This window comes from Toxotes jaculatrix, chromosome 24 (genome assembly GCF_017976425.1).
Source record: "Toxotes jaculatrix isolate fToxJac2 chromosome 24, fToxJac2.pri, whole genome shotgun sequence".
NCBI lineage: Eukaryota > Metazoa > Chordata > Actinopteri > Toxotidae > Toxotes > Toxotes jaculatrix.
This window is the reverse complement of record NC_054417.1, coordinates 2,836,562-2,854,899: the sequence shown is the minus strand read 5'-3', so window position 1 is coordinate 2,854,899 and position 18,338 is coordinate 2,836,562. Positions and strand designations below refer to the sequence as shown.

Genomic DNA, 18,338 nt, shown 5'->3' with positions numbered 1-18,338 from the left:
GTTGAACGCGGCACAATGTTTGGCTAATTGAATTCAAATTAAATCATAATCCACCTCCTCCTTTCTCCTTTCTGTCCTTATTCCTCCTCCTGTCTCCTCCCTCTCTCTGTCCCTCCACCCTCTCCCCTCCCCTCTCTGTCTTTCACCTTTCCTTTCCTGCTGAGTGCTGCACTCCCATTGCACACACACACATAACTGAGGGTATGAGAAAGGATGGAGATGTATTCATTTGTATATGTGCACATATGTGCATGTGTATGTAATGTGTGTGTGTGTGTGTCATGGCGGCCTCTCTGTGTATCAGGGGCTTTTTTTTTTTTTTCACCTTTCATACCCCCCACCCCCCATCCTCGAGTCCCCTCCCTTTCTCCCCACCAGCTATTTGCACCCAGCTGCCAATCGGCTGCACTCTGAGCTCTGATTGGCTGTGGGGGGGACAGCAAGATGCGGAGCTCAGCTTTAATTGGCTGAGGGTGGGGAAGCGGGTGGTGGAGGAGCAGAGGGAGAAGGACGAGGAGGAGGGAGATGCTCTTTAAGGATGTGAACGGTCACCTCTCTCTGTCTGCGAGCTGCAAACAGATGATTGTGGATGCAGGAACTGAACACTGAACAGCAGAATAAGGACAAATGAAGGGAGACTGGATTATTTTTGGATGATAACAATGGAATATTAAGGGGTTTTATCCTCTTTTTGTCCTGGAATAGCAAAGATTTTTCCAATTCAACCGGTTTTATTCATGTGGTTTGAATATTTTTTCAGCTAGAGATGGATTGAGGATTTGCTGTCGCAGCGTTCACTGGGTAGTGTAGTGTCTTCATTTTCTTAATGTGTGTGTGTGTGTGTGTGAGTGTGATGATGAAAATTGGCTAATAATGGCACCCAGATGGACCAGCTCAGCAGTATTCCTATGTTGGCCCCACAGTGTGTATGTGTGTGTGTGTGTTGTTCTTTAATCTTCATCCTTTTTCCTCGTGTGTTTAGGTGTCAGGATGCATGTCAATATGTCCAGCAGGACCTTTGCTGGCATTGCAGCATTCTCACACACACACACACACACACACACACACACACACACACACACACACACACACACACACACACACACACACACACACACACACACACACACACACACAGACGCACACACACATAGACATTAGCTTAATGAGGCTGCTACATATGGCACTGCCTGTGGAATGAATGGCAAGATTTTCATTTGCACACAACACACACACATTAATGGAGAGCCAAGGTTGCCATGGCAATCACAAGGGTCTCTCATAATCATCACTGATGACAAACGATGACTACAGACACACAGGCAGTTGGCACCATGGTTTTAAGCTTCGCTAGCATCAGTTTCTAATCCCCAAATATTCTTTTTTTCCTGTCAGGAACAATATAGTTTTTTAAAAATATAATTTTATAAATAATTTTATGTGTCAGGTATAAAAATACAACCTGATGAGGAGCTTTTACGTTTGCTCTTTCCAACAGGCAGCGGCTGGAAATGATGCATGTAGTATTTCTCACAGCATCTGTAACACAGACACAAGTGATCTCTGGGAAATGTAGTGACCTGCAGTAACAAAAAATGAACATGTATCTAACTTGAGGATTGCAGGTCATTCTGTTCAGTGATTAGTTCAGTGATTTATAAATAAAATTACTGGAACATGGATTTATTCCTCATCTTGCTCAGTAGTTTGACCTGTTGCCTAGACCTTAACAGTTTGGAGACCTTGATTTACACCCAAACAAACAAACAGACACACACACACACAGAAAAAAGTGGTTTCCCTGGTTCTAACAGTGTGTGCCTCTCTCCTGCAGTGCTGCAGCATCTGGAGTGGGTTTCATCCTGGTCATCGACAGACGACTGGACCGATGGGCCACCGTCAGGGCTACCCTGCTCCGCATCGCAGTAAGATCCAGTGTGTTTGTGAGACAGAAACTGTCCTAGTTGTGTGTTGGATCGCTGATGCCTACAATTAGCTGTTTTGAGTGTGTGCATTACTCTATATGTGCTAATGCTTGTGTAAACGTGGACCTGTGGGTGTAGTTGCTGGTGTCAGCTGTGTGTGGGTATAATTTGGTTTGTCACCACTCAGAGTAATGGGTGTTTTGGTCTTTTGTGTGTGTTTGCTCGCTTGTACAAACTCTACATTACGTGTGTGTGTTTTAGTTTAGTTATGTATTCGTTAGCTGTCTATAGAAAATGTGCCGGCAATTAGGCAACTGGATTTTTTCTTTCTGGATGTTGGAACAAAGCAGGATGGGAGTTAAAAATAGCGTGTTATTCTGGAGTGGGTGGTGGGAGTCTCACAGAGTGTGAACATCGTGTGTGTGCTGTATGCGTGTGTGTGCAATGACATACACTCCTGTTGGAGCAGAAATAGAAAGTCCAGGCTGTGAGAGGCATTAGTCTCATTCTGTAATTGTCTTTCTTTTTCTTTTTTTCTTTTTTATCATCAGCTTTGCATCAGTGTGCCATTAGCCTACTAGCCTACTTCATGCTCAGTGTAAAACTTCTCTTCTCTAAATTGAAGGAGGGAGCACGAGCGAAGAAGAGAGAAATCAGAAATCAGAAAAAAGACTTAGAAGAGTTTACATCAGACATCAGAACCAGTTACTGACTACTGCTCTCTGAGCCCCTTAATAAAAAATATCATACAAGTGGAAAAAGAAACTGCTACATCTGAAAGAGGAGCCAAGAGAAAAGCAGCCAAGTCAAAGTAGTGAACAAAATCCAAAGAATTACAAGAACATAAGCGTCCCATAAATATTTATCTGTCTGAAATGATACTGTGTCGTGTTTCACTTTGGTTTGCCATTATTTCATTCATTAGACATCCCTCCTACAAAGTCCCTGATTTTTGCATTGTCCTCCTTCTACTCCATCTGTGAATCATGAATAGCCAGCTCTGCCAAAACATGTGGACGAAGCTTCACCACATCTGTTGTTACGATGCTCATCCTGTATTCCACCGTTTAGCATGTTTAATATATGCAGTTATATGCTAATATATGGTAATTGGACACTGATTACAATGATGCCTGATGGTTTTTCCATGGTGTTTCTAAGAAAATAGCCCCACTGGGGCAATAGGTCATCATGAGATTCCCTGCTTTAGTAACTGAACCCCACCTGTACACACACAAGACATTTACACACTCAAGACACTGCTCCACCAGTCTTAATGGACTATTCAGGGTCTGTTATCATATTCCAGTCCACTGGCCCAGTCCATGTCCTTGAAAGGGACATTGATGGACTGTGGGTTTTACCGATAGCAGGGAACCAATCAGTAGCTCTGTCTCTCTGCTTTAACTGGTGTTAGATCCATGTGAAATGGATGCTTAGCTAGAAACTGGAAACAGGAGGAAACAGCCAGCCTTTGTCCAAAGATAATAAAATCCACCCACTAGCACCTGTAAAGCTCACAGGTGATAAAGCTAAGAAAGAAAATGAGTCTCACAGCTTATCATACTCAGGAGAAACCCCAGGATTCAGAGAGGCAGTTAGAGTGGAGTTTATCAGTGTGGTACCTTTACTCCTCTTCTTCCATCCTTCGCTTCATTCCTCTGTTCTGCTTTTGTGTTTCCCCTGTCTCTCTGCTCGCTGCGGTCGTCCTCTGCTTTCCATCCCACACACAACTTTGAAGGGAAACATGCAAAACAATGGGATGGGATGAGGACGCTGTAATTTCTGTTTTTATTTTCAGCTATTTCTCTTTCTATTAAATGTCTGTTTATATTTTCACTCTATATTACTCCATATGGAAGACACTGTCACCGACAGCTCCTTATTTATTCTGTCCCAAGTTCCTTACATTTACATGAAATTCATAAACACAAACGAGGTGTTTCAGCTTTAAATCCTTTTCATGCTTCATGTAGGACGAGCAAAATACATAAAGGCAGAGTGTGTGAATTATCATTTAACCTGAAGGCATGAAGAGCAGGTGGTGAGAGGAGAGTCTCAAATCCTCACCTCCTCAGTCCCCCTCAGTTCCGTTCCCTGTGGCACTGTAGATGTCCTTGTACACGCTTGTGTTGTCCACCAGCCAATGACACACACAGTCTTTCTGGAGAAGGTCGATCGTCTTCCTGTGGGACGTACAAGGCTGTTCAAGGTCGTCCGCTGCCATTTGCTGGTTCCCTGCCTGAAAAAAAAAAAAAGAGGAAGAAGAAGAGTGGACATTATTGTCATGTAAAGCCACAGATTAGTGTACAGCAGATGCACAGATGGTGCTGAACTGTACGTAGTAGGCTCATGTTCGGCGTTGTACTGTGGCTGTAAATGAAAACGGGGATGAACTTTGACCTCCACTTGACAGTGATCATGAAATGAGCAACAATTGCTGCTCACAAAATATAGAAATTCCCAGAAGAGTCTTAAATACAGAGATTTCTTTGCACTGGTAAAATTGATTACGTTAAGCTCCTTAGATAATGTGTTTAGAACGTTTTCATACTGGTTTGTTCAGGAAAATTTCTTCTTTCTAAGAATTTATGACCTTCATCAGTGACTGAAGACCAGAATTTAATTAGGATAAACCGGGCGAATCATCTTCATCTCAGTTGCAGCCTTTCTTAGTGATTTAGGGTAATAAATATGCAGTCACTCAAGCATGCTACAGGAACATTGCTGCAGGGTGAAGACACAGACGGCTCCATCAGCTGGTGCAAACAAGAGGCTTGAATTTGTGAAAACAAATCATTTTTAACAGCCACGTATCGGCTAAAAGGCAGCTATAGTACAGCAGTCTGTGTCAGGATTCAAAGCCAAGCTCTGTGTCGTAATTGGGACATTTTCCATGTGCAAAAGCAATGATCCAGAGAAAGGGGGTTTGGGCATGTGGAGGGAGGTGGTTTAATATGGTGGCTATATCCAACTCCCAAGAGGACAGCGTGGATGTCATTAGAGGACATGACTGGAGAGCTTTCCCTCCCTGCGTCCTCACCAAAAGAATATAAATCAGCCCGGTCAACAGAAAATGATATTCTAATCCTTATCATTTATTAATGCATGCTTTTTATCTGTGAGGAGCATGTACGTGTGGGCATCACTTTAATGTATAAGTGCGTTTTTGGGGATGTGAGCACGCACTAGCATGTCTGTAATCATCTGTCATGGGGATGCATTGAGCAGCGGGTGCATTGTCATGTTAATGCAGAGCTACAAGTTAAACCAAGACCTCTGTGGGTTTATTGAATTTAATGGATTAGATATGTATTTTGCACAGAGTGTTTTACTGGTGGAAGAACCAGCTCTATAAAAGACATTTTTTTTCACTTGGACCTGTTGGATGAATTACAATTATTCTATTGTTTCCCTGCATCTTTATTCTTTCCTGCAGTGTATTATCTGCAGGTGTAATTAGCTATAGTAGTGTAAATGAGCCTGTAGTGTTACTGAAGATATTCTGTCACCTGTCAGTTTGGGTGGAAACTGGAAAGGAACCATGCGGCATGAACGGTGAATTTTCCAACCTGGCTGCCTTTCATCAACATCACAGCAGGCAGAGTGCATGCATGAGTGTGTGTGTGTCTGTGTGTGTGTTTGAGTGTGTGTGAGCCAAAAATAAATGACTGGTAGAGCAAAGTAGAGCTGCCGCACCAACGACGCTATTAGAAGACTCCTCTGCACACACACAGGGTCTCTCTCTGTATCATCGCTCCCTAGCACTCCATCATGCACTCTCTCTCTCTCTCTCTCTCTCTCTCTCTCTCTCTCTCTCTCTCTCTCTCTCTCTCTCTCCTCTGCCTCTCCCCATGCGTTTTCAGAGGAGAATGGTTTCCATGGCAACGCCGTGCAGGCATTTCATGACCATGATGTATGTGTGTGTGCTCCTCGGTGCGAGCGCAGGTCTCCTTGTAGACTAAATCAGAGGCATGTACATTATTTCATCACAGCCCTGGCAGCATCTGTTTATTTTTATTTTTTTAATTATTATGGGATGTTCCCTGTGACTCTGATGAATATTAGGCACGCAATAATGGATGAAGTCAGTGGGTGGCACCATTTTGTCCACACTGTGGACACCAGTTTCCTCACATATGCAATATAACCATTGTCTTAATACATTAAAACCTCCCTCTGAATGACTAAACGAAATAAACCTAATATAATATGTTTCCAAATAATGTAGGACGAAACTAAGAATGAGCATCGTTAGCACAGTTAGCATAGCTCAGCAAACACTGTTCATATACACCAACTCATATTTCATCTACTGAAAGCAAAAAGGATAAATAGGGGAAAAAAATTCCTTATTTTCTATCAGGTTTCTACTCAGACTTTATTTATGGCACCGCTAAAGACTTCATGAGCTTGTCACACATCTGTGAGCTTGCCTCTGGCCCTGTGTGTGTGCACGAGTGTGCCTTTGTGTGTACACGTCACCCGACATCGATTTATGATGCCTAACAGGGTGGAGCAATTCGTCCGGGGTTTTAGAGGAAGCCTTAACCAATATAGGCTTTCAGCTGAGTGGCCTCCTGGGCTGTTGTCTGTGTAAAGGCAATTCTACGCTTTTAAGCTGTTAGTGTGGAGGTGGAGGAACAAAAAGTCACGGGACCAATTAAATCACCCCTGCAGTCACAGCTTTCTAGATGGAAGGTGTAACCAGGGAACAACTATGATGAAATGTAGGAGATTTAGTGGATATTACATCCTAGAAAAACCTCTTTTACGGTTGGTTCAGCTTTGCAGCAGCGGGCTGAGCCCAGCCTCATACTCAGGAGCTGCACTATTATATGCCAGACTAACAGACTGCTATTTTTCTCTCTCAGGGATCATTTCCAGGGAACTTACACTTGGTTCTGGTGTTGCGTCCCACTGCTTTTTTCCAGCGGACTCTGTCAGACTTCCTGTTCATGTTCAACAAGGATGAGTTCAGAATGAAGGTACCGGTGTGACTTACACGCCGCACGTGTTTGCATGTGTCGGCGCTAAATCCCGTCCTACATAATGCATGTGTTTTTGTGCCTCACTGAATCCATTATTTACATCACTGCAACTGCACATAGAGCTGTGAGATCCTGAAAAGGCTGGCAGCAAACCAGAAGGATCACATCATAACAGTGCTTCATCTCATGTGTTAATCATGTGATTGTTTTCCTCAGGTGGTGATGCTGAGTTCGGTGACTGAGCTCCACGCTTATATCGACCCGGGACAACTGACCACAGAGCTGGGAGGCACACAGGAATACTGCCATGACAGCTGGATCTCACACCGCACTGTGTGTACACCAAACACACACACACAACATAAAGAAAGTTCAAAAACAAAGTTTTGTTGCTGGTATGTTCAAAGCTGTTTAAGCTGACCACTTCCTCTCCTCTTCTCCTTTATTTCTCTATAAATCCTCCGCAGGCCATCGAGGCATTCGCCCTCATGGTGAAGACCACGGCTCAGACTCTGCAGGGGTTTGGCACAGAGCTGGCAGAGACAGAATTACCCAACGATGCTGACGCCACCACCAACCTGCTGCACACACACATGCTGAAGAAGGATAAAATGAAGGTCAGAGACGCTTTTCTATACATGTCACCCAGCCACATGTCCCTCTGTGCTTTCCTTCATTCGCTCGCAGACATCTGGTGACCGTTTCAACCCAGGTCTAGGTTTTTCTAACAGTTCTCTGTTGCCATTGGAGTGTTTGGTGTTTGCATTTTCCTTTGAGAGCTTTAGACTTAAAGAAAATGGTTTGTTCATTTTCCAGGAGGACCTGCAGGTGGCGCTGTCTCAGGGGGGACGCCTGTTGGACTGTATCAATGAGCCTCTACAGACAGACCCTGAATACAACATGACCCATGATGAACAGGAAAACTTAGCGACTGTTCAGAGGTAGAGGAAGAGATGAATGGATAAACCAGCAGATAAGGAAGTTGTCTCTGAACACACACATGAATTTCCTCTCGTCTCCTCTTGTCCCATCACTCTTCCTCCTTTCCTCCCCTCTTTTCCTCCCTTCTTTTCCCTCCTCCCTCTCAGACTCCTGGGTCAGCTGAACGAAACAGAGGCAGCGTTTGATGATTTCTGGGAGCGTCACCACACAAAGCTGGAGCAGTGTTTGCAGCTACGTCATTTCGAACAGCACTTCCGTGAAGTGAGTTGAGTTGAAGCGTTTGGACAGATATTCATCTACACCTACACCTCAGCGACAGAAGGTTAACAATGTGTGCGTTTCTAGGTGCGTGCCCAGCTCGATGTCACATCAGAGAGGCTGTCAGGTTTCTCTGAGGTCAGCGTGAGCCCCGCCCATGCCGAGCACGTCCTCCGAGAGCTCAGCAGCCACGAGGACAAGGCCTGTGTAAGACACAGACACATGCACAATCATGCACTGATTCATTCAGCTCACGTGGTACAGAAAGCACACACTCAATGCTTTCACCTTTGATGCATCCTTGAAGCCATATGGCTAATGATATAATCAATGTCATGTCCTGTTCCGTCCCCCACCCACTGAGACATGATGAGAGAGAAAAGACAAATGGAAAAAGAGGCAGAGAGGGCACCTGTATGTGCAGGTGTGGATTAAAAAAAACCCAAAGACTGACTGAAGGTTGACTGATGAGTGTGATGTAGGTGTCCCACTCCATCCAGCATCAACTGATTAATACTCCACTCTGCATGAGGTGGAGGACTGAGGAGGAGGAAGAGAGGGGGTTGTTTTATTGTCAGCGAGTGATTGGCGATGCCTCCACAGCTGCTGAGCCAGTATTCTATATATAACTCTGCTCTAAAATATACACTGATATTAAGAAGAGACATGTCCAATGTGTTTGAACAGGACGTACTGGACCAAGCCTTGTCCCTCGCCTGTGAAGGTGACAGGCTGATAGAAAACTCGCACTATGCCGAGGACTCCATCAGGCCGAAGTGCAGCGAGCTGAGGGGAGTGTGTGAGGAGCTCAGCTCCACTCTGAGGAGCAAGAAGAACTTCCTGCTCAGGGCGATGGAGCTCCACCACGCTCTGGAGAAGGTAGGAGTGTGGGTCTGTGTGAGAGATTCATAAGTTTTATCACCTTTCAGGAAGTTAAATTCATTACTTCCATAAACCCCCCCCCCCCCCCCCGTCCAGGCATCACGGTGGTGTGAGGAGGGCATCTTCCTGTTGGCCAGCCAGCCAGTGGACCGCTGTCAGTCTCAGGATGGAGCTGAAGCAGCTCTGCAAGAACTGGAGCGATACCTGGACACTGCACCGCTGCACACCCTCGCTGACCGCAGTGCCATCTGCTGCCAGTACGAGGCAGTGCTCTCCACTCAGCTCAGGGTCAGTAGGAAGTGGCGTTAACAGAGATTTATGGGTGATGTTTCCCGCTGAGGTCAAAGTTCACCTTGTATTTAACTGTGTCCATCAGGACCAGATAGAGCGAGTTTTCCAGAAGCAAAGCTCTGTCCAGGAGATGTTCGAGAAGAGACGCGTCAGCTTGAAGAAACTTGCCGCCAAACAGACCAGACCAGTCCAGCCAGTAGCACCAAGACCTGAAGTGAAGTCCCCGCACTCCTCTCCCAGTAAGACTGGACTCATGGATAAAGAAAGAGAACAGCTCAGATCAGCAGCATCCAGACTTGATATCAGATTTCCTTAGTGAGAGATAAAAACACTGTTTTCTCTTTGTCCATCAGATCAACAGAGGAAAGAGAGGAGGTACTCAGCAGATAATGCCAACTGCAAAAAGGTAAATGCATCATCCAAGTATTTCAGATTTAACTCCGTTTATAATGTGGCTGTAATTATACGTGGTCATACTGATTAAACCAATATGTTTCCAGGTGGAGTCTCCCATACATAACGGTGGCACCAGACATGCTTCTCTCTCAGAAGAAGAGGAAAACCTGGCAGTACTTCGGCGGTAAGGGGTCAAAGGTCATCCTGAGAGTCTCAGCGCCTGCTGATTCTGATGAGCTGAAACTTTAGTTTGCTTTTGCTTTGTGTGTCTTCCAGTCACGTGATGAATGAACTGCTGGAGACAGAGCGGGCGTATGTGGAGGAGCTGCTCTGCGTGCTGGAGGTGAGTGTGCTCAGTGACGCCACGTGACTCTCTGTATCAGCGTGTTTCTGCACGTTTGGGGGAAAGACGAGGAAAGGGTTTTGCTGATGTGACGTTTAACTCCAGGGCTACGCGGCAGAGATGGACAACCCGGCCATGGCTCACCTCATCCCCAGCACCCTGCTCAGCAAGAAAGACATCCTGTTTGGCAACATGTCTGAAATCTACCAGTTTCATAAGAGGTTTGCTCCTTTCACACTAGCAAGGAGATAAAATATTTATATGTCTTTGCTTTCATGGTCTAAGCATTTGTGGTGTGTTGTTCGTCTCCAGGACGTTTCTAAAGGAACTGGAAGCGTACACTGACTGCCCAGAACTGGTGGGCCGCTGCTTTTTAGAACGGGTAAGCACTTCTTTCAGACGTCACTTCTCCTGCTCCAGTTTGGACGTATTACGTTCACGGAGACAACCTTGCACCAAACAGGAAGTGCTTCACCAGCCTTGCAGAAATCCAACATCATGAACATCTGTACCAGCTGGTTAGTGACTGTTTTCTTTTCTCTGCAGATGAAGGACCTGCAGATCTACGAGGCTTACTGCCAGAATAAACCTCGCTCTGAGAGCTTGTGGAGACAGTGCTCCGACTGTGCCTTCTTCCAGGTTGGGCCCTCACCTCTCACCTTTTGTGTGGCTCTTGAGAACAATAAACTCACTGTATATTAATTGGTTTCTGTTGTGTGAATCAGGAGTGCCAGAAGAAGCTGGAACATAAACTTGGTTTGGACTCCTACCTCCTTAAACCCGTCCAGAGAATCACCAAGTACCAGCTACTGCTTAAGGTGAGCTCTGTTCATGTTGTGTATATATATCTACAGCATGTGTGTTTATGTAAGACAGAGAAGACTCACTGTATTCTCCACGCTGTGTTCTGCAGGAGCTGTTGAAGTACAGTAAAGGCTGTGAAGGCTGTGATGACCTACAGGAAGCTCTCTCCTCTATTCTGGGGATCCTGAAAGCTGTTAATGACTCCATGCACCTCATCGCCATCACAGGATACGAGGTCAGAGAAACAAGTAAAAGAGAAAACAAGTTGCCACATAAATATAAAAATCAGGGGGAGGAACTCAAAGCCTCGAGAAAAATACATGTGGTAAGTCTGTGTTTTCTTTCTTTCAGGGTAATCTGTCAGAGCTGGGTCGTCTGCTGATGCAAGGCTCCTTCAGCGTGTGGACAGAGCATAAGAAAGGTCACGCCAAGGTCAAGGACCTGGCCCGGTTCAAGCCCATGCAGAGGCACCTGTTCCTACATGAGAAGGCCCTGCTCTTCTGTAAGAGGAGAGAGGAGAACGGGGAGGGCTACGAGAAAGCTCCATCTTACAGCTTCAAACACTCGCTCAGCGTAAGCTCACAAAATGTCCAAAACGCTCTGTATAGGTGGCTGCAGTAAAAGATGCTGTTCTCAACGCTGCTCCTGTCCTTCCTCTCTCAGATGAGTGCAGTGGGCATAACAGAGAACGCAAAAGGAGACAACAAGAAGTTTGAGATTTGGTGCAACTCAAGGGAAGAAGTTTTTATAGTCCAGGTACGGTCACTGAGCCTGCGACAAAATGAGCAGCGTGGATCTCCAGTAGAAAGGAACCACATCTCTGCTTATTCTTTACAACTGTCGCTGTTTGTCTTATCCAGGCTCCAACGCCAGAGATTAAAACATCATGGGTGAATGAGATCCGCAAAGTCCTGACCCAGCAGCTCAAAGCCTGCAGAGGTACACACACACAGAGCCACACTGGCTTGTTTGCTCAGCGTCTCCTCTGCTTTTTTTTTTCTGTGAAACTGTAGTAAACTGTTGTGTGTTTCAGATGCCAGTCAGCAGAAGAACGTAGACTCTGTTTCCCCGAGTCCAAACAGCAACAACACCTCCATCTCACTCAGGTCGGTATCACTGGTGAGCATGTAGTGTCCGCACACTGTGGACACACACAGACACAGACGAAAACACGCCTATGCCTACATTTATCATTCTGCTTTCTTCTTCTTGTCTTTTCCAGTCCCTTCCGCAGCAGTGGTCAGAAGAACCAGAAGAAACAAGAGGAGAAGAAGGCCGAGCCGAGCCCGACCTCCGACGCCAACTCCTCTTCCTCACCGAAACACAAAGGTGAATGTTTTAATTAATGCTGCATCCTCACACACAGACACAGACACACACAGTGTGTTAGTCAGTTATGGCTGCAGTGCCCTCACTGAAAGCTTCACTGTAAACTCTCACTAATCTGGACTCCTCTTTTCTTCATCACCTTCACCTTCACGGTCCCTCTTTGTCTCTCTGCCTCTTCGTTTTTCTGCTCTGGGCTACCTACATCTGTCTTTTCCTGACTGCCACACTCTCCTTTCTTCTTCTCCCATTTCAAACCATTGCTTCCAGATGAACCAGTGACCAGTCCGACCACTGACAGATCCTCAGTGGCTAAAAAGCGTTTTACTTTGCAGGGCTTCAGCAATCTGAAGAGTCCAAAAGGTAACATTAAAACAGGGACATGCTGCACAGACCAGTGATTTACAGCCTGATGAAATCATGATGATTCCAGTTCTTATGTTGGGGACACACTGCCCCCTGGTGGGAAAAGTCTCCAACGCCAGTGCTAAAGTTTCTGCTGGATACAAAACAGCAACCACAACAGTAACTCAAAATTATCATTAAGGCTAAATTATTTTGATTCCTCACATGATTCTTTCAGAGCACTGTGGAGTGACGTTGATTCAAACCCGGTCACTGCTTTAGATGTTTAATCATTCTGTCAGATTCTTGCTTCTCTTCCTCACTTGTCTCTTCTTCCTCTTCTTCTCCCTTCCCTTCGCTTTTTTCCCGCCTGTGTGGCCAGGCTCGGCCCTGAGCCCCGAACACAGCTCCAAACGCCACTCGGTCAAGAGTGACCCCACACCATTTGGGTTCAAAGGTATAATATTTCTGTCCCGTCATAGGGGGGCGTCTAATAGAGGGCCATTATTCATCCTCCCATCCCTCATCGTTAGAACGTGCTGTGTATTTTAACGATGTAACTTTCACCTGTGTCTCATATAGAAGGATGAAACTGGATTTGATGGTATCCAGCACCAACAGGAGCGCTTCTTCATCCTGTCATCCTCAGTTCACCAGGACAATAAATTTCCAGTCCAGTACAATCTCATCCAGTTTGCACACAGTTATATAAAATATCACATATCTCCAAAGTTTTATATATTCTGCAATATACGTTTTTCTCCCTGAACACTGCAGCTACCAAATTTCACCTTCATCCACAGGTCATAATCTCATCATCATCATCATCTCAGAATCGTACTCTCATGCTGTGTCCATTTTCATTGGGAACACTTTTTTAACACTGTTAGCAGTGATTTAGAGTCTGATCACACCTGTAGTCTCTCACCTGGTGCACTAACTGTTTGCGGGCCGATCAGCTGACCCAGCTGTCTCACAGCACCACCGACTGTCTCGCTGATTTGCTGGCTGTCTCTCCCCGTTTAGACCCGGCTGCCCATGCCACTCTGAGCAGAGTCAGATGGATGAGTACCTCTAGTCTGTTACAGAGCAAGCGCAGAGGTACAGAGCCGCTCTGAGGATCAGGCACTGTGGGTGTTTGCTGTGGTTTGTGGTGTTTGTGATTGATTTTTACCAGAGGTAACACGCAGCAACATCCACCGCCCAAGCCATTTAGCCTTTTATTGAGGGCTTGTTATTTTTAAGTCTCAACTGCTGCCTAAATGACAATGTTTTATCAAGGAGCCTACCTCAAATCAATCATTCTCTCTTCTTCTACCGCTGGGTGTTATGGGTTTAGTTGTTTTTTCCCTGATTCTGATCCTGTGTTTTACTGGGATCTGTCTGTCTCCTGTTCTGATCCTCTCTGGGATTCTGGAGGAGCTTGGGCCGGCGTTTGTGTGTTTGAGTGTGTGTAAATGGATCTATTTGTCATGTTTTCACAGAACAGATTTTGTGGTTTTGTGGAGATTAACGTATGTGTGAGTGTGACTCTCTTTCTAAGTGGCATTCTGTTTGCTCCTGGCCAAAACTCACATTCACAAACATGTTACTCTTTCATGTGCAGTTTCTGTCCTTTAATATCAACAGAAACATGAACCCAACCACGAATATCCCAAATATCCACATGTCTTTAGACCTGGGTTTTGTGAGTTCTACATTTTGTTTAGTGTCTTATCTAATTATTGACCCAGGAAGCATTTTAATGCCACATGGAGTGAGAGTGTGAGATAGATCCACCTCTACCTGTCCTGAAGTCACTGACCACTTTTCCCACTTCTCGTTATTCCACTTCCACTCACCTACAGGCTGGAGCAAGGCGTCTCTCTCCGTGGATGCCTCAGAGGAGAATGACGGGTACTCCAGCGGCGAGGACCCCATGAACTCTGACCCTGAGGATGAAGGAGGAAAGAAGCTGGTGAGCCTGAGCAGTGACGTGCTTTTAAAAATGATCAGGATGCCTGTGATGATGTTTGGCACCTGACTTACTTTGGTGACCTCTGACTCCTTTAGGCTCCAGGAAAGTACACCGTGGTAGCAGACTGCGAGAAGGCGGGACCTCAGGAACTGTCTGTCAAGAGTGGAGATGTGGTCCAGTTAATCAGAGAGGGAGAGGACGGACAGTGGTAAACACCTAAATTCATTCACATTAATGAGAGTAAATCAAACCTTATAAAACAGGAAAACACACAAACTATAAAAGCAAACTGATCTACATCTGGGCTCATTCGAGCTGTAGAAATCTTTTATATATTTTATATTTGTATAATTATCTGCGATGGTGCCAGTTAAGGAAGCTGTTTGACAGATATTTCCACTGTCTGCAGGTTTGTGAGGAACCTTCGCAGCAGTAAGGAGGGTTGGGTGGCAGCAGCAAACCTCCTCAGCCTCATCTCAGAGTCTAAGTCGTCCCAGTCACTGAGCAGCTCAGGTATTTTTCCCACATTAACACTGTTCAGCAGTTACTGCCCTCCTCTCTGGTAGAGGTGTTTGCATGAGGCAACAGCCGCCGTCTGCCTGGGGATTCACAAAGCCAGTTTTGTTGTTTGTGCGTTTGTCCTTCAGATGGCAGCGTCTCTGGGAACCTCAGCACTTCCTCCAGCTGCAGTGAGACCTACACCAGCTTTTCTGACATCAAACCCTGACCTGAGATCACTGTCCCCGCTCCGTCCTTCCACCTAAAACCACATCCAGGTTGAATTACAAAGCCTGAAGCCGACTCTGACGGGAGAACAGGATCTCAGTGTCCTTTCTTTTTTTAACCACGCAGACACGCACGCCTCACAGTTTGTCGGATCCAACCAAAAAACAAAAACTATCACTGTTTCTGCAAATCTTCCCAGAGTTTTTCGCTGAGTGTTGACAACACCCGGTTTTCCTGAGTATTTACAGTCACTAGTCTCTAACTGCAAACGAAACTTAGCTCATTTCCACTCAGCAGTATTATACTTTCATTAGATTTTTTTTTCACCTTAAAAAATATCTGCATGTTGATAGAATAGTTCATTCCAGTGACATAAAACTCAGACAATTAAAACATCAGGAAAAAATGGCTCCACAGCATACATGATAAAAGTCATGTGACCAATCACTTCCTGTTGGGCCTTTTTTAAAAAACATCACAAAAACCCTTGTGATTATGTAGCATTGAAAGAGACAATTGTTGAATATCTGCACTAAATATGAGGCGTCAACCTCGTCCGACCCCTTCAAGTCGACGGCATCACAGCATAGCGACAGATTCTTGTGTGAAACGTCCACAGGTACCATCAGACTGGTATTTCACATGACACATCGGCTTTAGTGTCAGACATTAATTGCACACTGTGAAAAGTGGCAGCTGGCTGCAACAAGAAAAAAATGCTTTCAGTGCATCTTGGAGCATCACTGAGCAGGTCGAATGTTCAGGGCACGTTACTGTAAGTGTTGTAAACTTTTTTTTTTTTTTTTTTGGGATGTGGGATACAAAATATATACCGCCGACCGCTGGGGTCAGAATGCTGTATTCATCCCACATGTTTAATAAGAGCTTCCCTTAATCCTTGCTTTATGGTATTAATCACAATTTAAGGAACACAGATGTGTCACCAGGTGAATGTCACCAACAGCACGACCTGGTGGTCACATGTCTTGCACTTCTCCAGCTACACATACAAATCCCTTACAAAGCGAGCGGCAGCTTGAAACAACTTTTACACTTCTCTCTGTTTTTTCTTTTTTTGTTTTTTTTTGTTTTGTTTTGTTTTTTAAGAGGGATTGTCTGTCTCGCCTCTGAACTGCTCTGGATTTACCTCTCAGGAAGCCCCGAGACGTTGCGTGGGCAGGCAGGTGTGACTACATACCTGCTTGTGTCAACTAAATGTCTTTGTGTGTGCATTCTTGCACATGTGTGTTGTTCAGTGCAAATCAAACATGCTTGTATCACAAATCCCCAGAAAGGCTCTTAAATCACAAGATGTCAGTCGAATCTTTTGCCCAGGAGCCAATCAGTGGTTCCCCACAAGCCGAGCCTGAGAAACCCTGCACATAAACCTCAACACTCTGCATATATATCCTGTTTTTGTGTCATGGCCGCCCTGCTCACCTATCTTTGGTCTGCACTGCAGCAACAAAAGCAGGCTTTGTCCCTTCCCTCTGCTCCCAGCCCCACAGAGGCATGTGACAGTAGCCACTACTCCACAAGCAGGGCTAACCAGGGCCCAGACCTGCTCGACATGTTTGCGCCACCAGCCCAAGAGCAATATTTGTTTACTTGACACCAAAATGTAGCCGAGGAAACGTCATGGTGGAGTAACAAGGTGCAGAAAAAAAACAAACGTATGACAGCGCACAGCGGGGGTGGTGAGTAAGCCAAGCCCTGATTGGCCCTGATTGGCCTCATCGTGGAAATGAGGATGCTGATACGGGCTGATAGCACACCTCCTCACTGTCTTTCAAACATGGTTTTTATATCCTGAGATTTCCACTGTATCAACACAGTGCACTGCAAAACAATCTCCTCCTTCTTCCATCCCTGATGCTGAATGTCTGACAGTAAGACACCGAGTGCAACACGCTGCTGCACCAAAACCAGCCGCACCCATGTATTACTAAGAATGAGCTGTATTTGTCAACTGGCCTAACAAAGCCATGTCTAACACCACTGTGGCTTTGTTAAATCCAGCTCTAGCGATGATTAATGCTCTTAATTATTTTCTTAAGCTGTCCTTGTTGAGAGCCACTTTAAAGCTTTTTTTTTTACTCAGATCACAAAAATGCATGTCGTCCCTGTGAAAGGAAAGGTTCTTCTCCAGAAAAAGGAAGTTTACACATCTCTTGGTGTCAAACTGTGAGCTAAACCAGAGAGTAAACTGTGGCTGGCATTATGTGTTGATCCTTGTAAGACTGAAAAATGTATGTTACACTTGTACAGCTGTGTCCTCTCTATACCTCACACTGTTTTCCTCGAGAGCATGTATATTGTGAAGAGGGCCATGGTTTTTGTGAGTCTCTTTGTCTCTCTGTGTGTCATCACTCTTTGTGGCATGTTCTTCATGAGCCCCAGTGTAAAAATCTAAAGTATTTTTTACCAGGCGCTGTTGTATATTGTGAGAGTTTATTTTCTGCCCTCTAACGAAAGCTGACACGGGCACTAAACTTGTCAGTGTTTGATCATGATCACACAATAAAGCTTATTGAATCATTTGTACTTTTTACTGGGAGGGTGGAGAGATGAGAAGGGTTATATTTTTTAGTTTCTTTTTATGCAGCACATTGCAGCAACCACTGTCTTTATTTTCCTATTGTATATCTACTGAGTATGGTGTTGATATAAAGATATTATAATGAGACATATCTGTGTATATTTGTAAATATGTAATTCTGAATTGTATGTAAAATGAAAAGCAGCTTTAATAAAGTCCGACATGGTTTCCTCTATGAGACTTTGGCTTTTTGTGGGAATTGAAGCTCTTTTATTTCATTTTAATTTGTAATATTATCAATTTTAGCTGGCAACATTAGGAATTAGACCAGTATGAGTCATGTGTGTCAGACATTTTTTAAGGGTAGAATAAAAAAAATCAAATCTTTAATTTATTGGCCTTTAGCATAAAAACACGGATACATCGCCAAAGTTATCAATTATGTATTTTGATCCGGAAATGTAATTTCAACCACGTGATATCTAACCTCCAATGGGCTTTTTCCAGTTTAGACTATCATGATTCGACCTGGGGCTCGTTCCAATAGGTTTACAACCCGACCTTCAGTGTCTCCTTTCTCCTCTAGTCTTTCCTCTCCGTGTTGGAAAAGGTA

General features: G+C 44.9%; 1 protein-coding gene across 3 annotated transcripts in view; it reads left to right on the top strand.

Annotated features, from left to right (window-relative positions):
- Positions 1-17,960, top strand: part of mcf2la (mcf.2 cell line derived transforming sequence-like a) — a 28,085-nt gene extending 10,125 nt beyond the window's left edge. Inside the window, exons 4-33 of one of the 3 annotated variants that reach the window (XM_041032227.1) lie at positions 1,835-1,925; positions 6,800-6,913; positions 7,133-7,249; positions 7,384-7,533; positions 7,733-7,857; positions 8,005-8,119; positions 8,204-8,323; positions 8,804-8,995; positions 9,095-9,286; positions 9,375-9,528; positions 9,643-9,695; positions 9,790-9,869; positions 9,962-10,028; positions 10,134-10,249; positions 10,341-10,410; positions 10,575-10,667; positions 10,754-10,846; positions 10,942-11,067; positions 11,184-11,405; positions 11,496-11,588; positions 11,693-11,771; positions 11,866-11,938; positions 12,055-12,161; positions 12,429-12,521; positions 12,886-12,960; positions 13,530-13,604; positions 14,351-14,460; positions 14,556-14,668; positions 14,870-14,973; positions 15,108-17,960. In XM_041032227.1, coding sequence (XP_040888161.1) covers positions 1,835-1,925; positions 6,800-6,913; positions 7,133-7,249; positions 7,384-7,533; positions 7,733-7,857; positions 8,005-8,119; positions 8,204-8,323; positions 8,804-8,995; positions 9,095-9,286; positions 9,375-9,528; positions 9,643-9,695; positions 9,790-9,869; positions 9,962-10,028; positions 10,134-10,249; positions 10,341-10,410; positions 10,575-10,667; positions 10,754-10,846; positions 10,942-11,067; positions 11,184-11,405; positions 11,496-11,588; positions 11,693-11,771; positions 11,866-11,938; positions 12,055-12,161; positions 12,429-12,521; positions 12,886-12,960; positions 13,530-13,604; positions 14,351-14,460; positions 14,556-14,668; positions 14,870-14,973; positions 15,108-15,187 — 3,292 coding nt within the window. In that variant the 3' untranslated portion in view covers positions 15,188-17,960. The remainder of the gene's footprint in view (positions 1-1,834; positions 1,926-6,799; positions 6,914-7,132; positions 7,250-7,383; positions 7,534-7,732; positions 7,858-8,004; positions 8,120-8,203; positions 8,324-8,803; positions 8,996-9,094; positions 9,287-9,374; positions 9,529-9,642; positions 9,696-9,789; positions 9,870-9,961; positions 10,029-10,133; positions 10,250-10,340; positions 10,411-10,574; positions 10,668-10,753; positions 10,847-10,941; positions 11,068-11,183; positions 11,406-11,495; positions 11,589-11,692; positions 11,772-11,865; positions 11,939-12,054; positions 12,162-12,428; positions 12,522-12,885; positions 12,961-13,529; positions 13,605-14,350; positions 14,461-14,555; positions 14,669-14,869; positions 14,974-15,107) is intronic. The other 2 variants (XM_041032226.1, XM_041032225.1) reach the window with 2 other exon arrangements.
- The last annotated feature ends 378 nt before the right edge of the window (positions 17,961-18,338 follow it).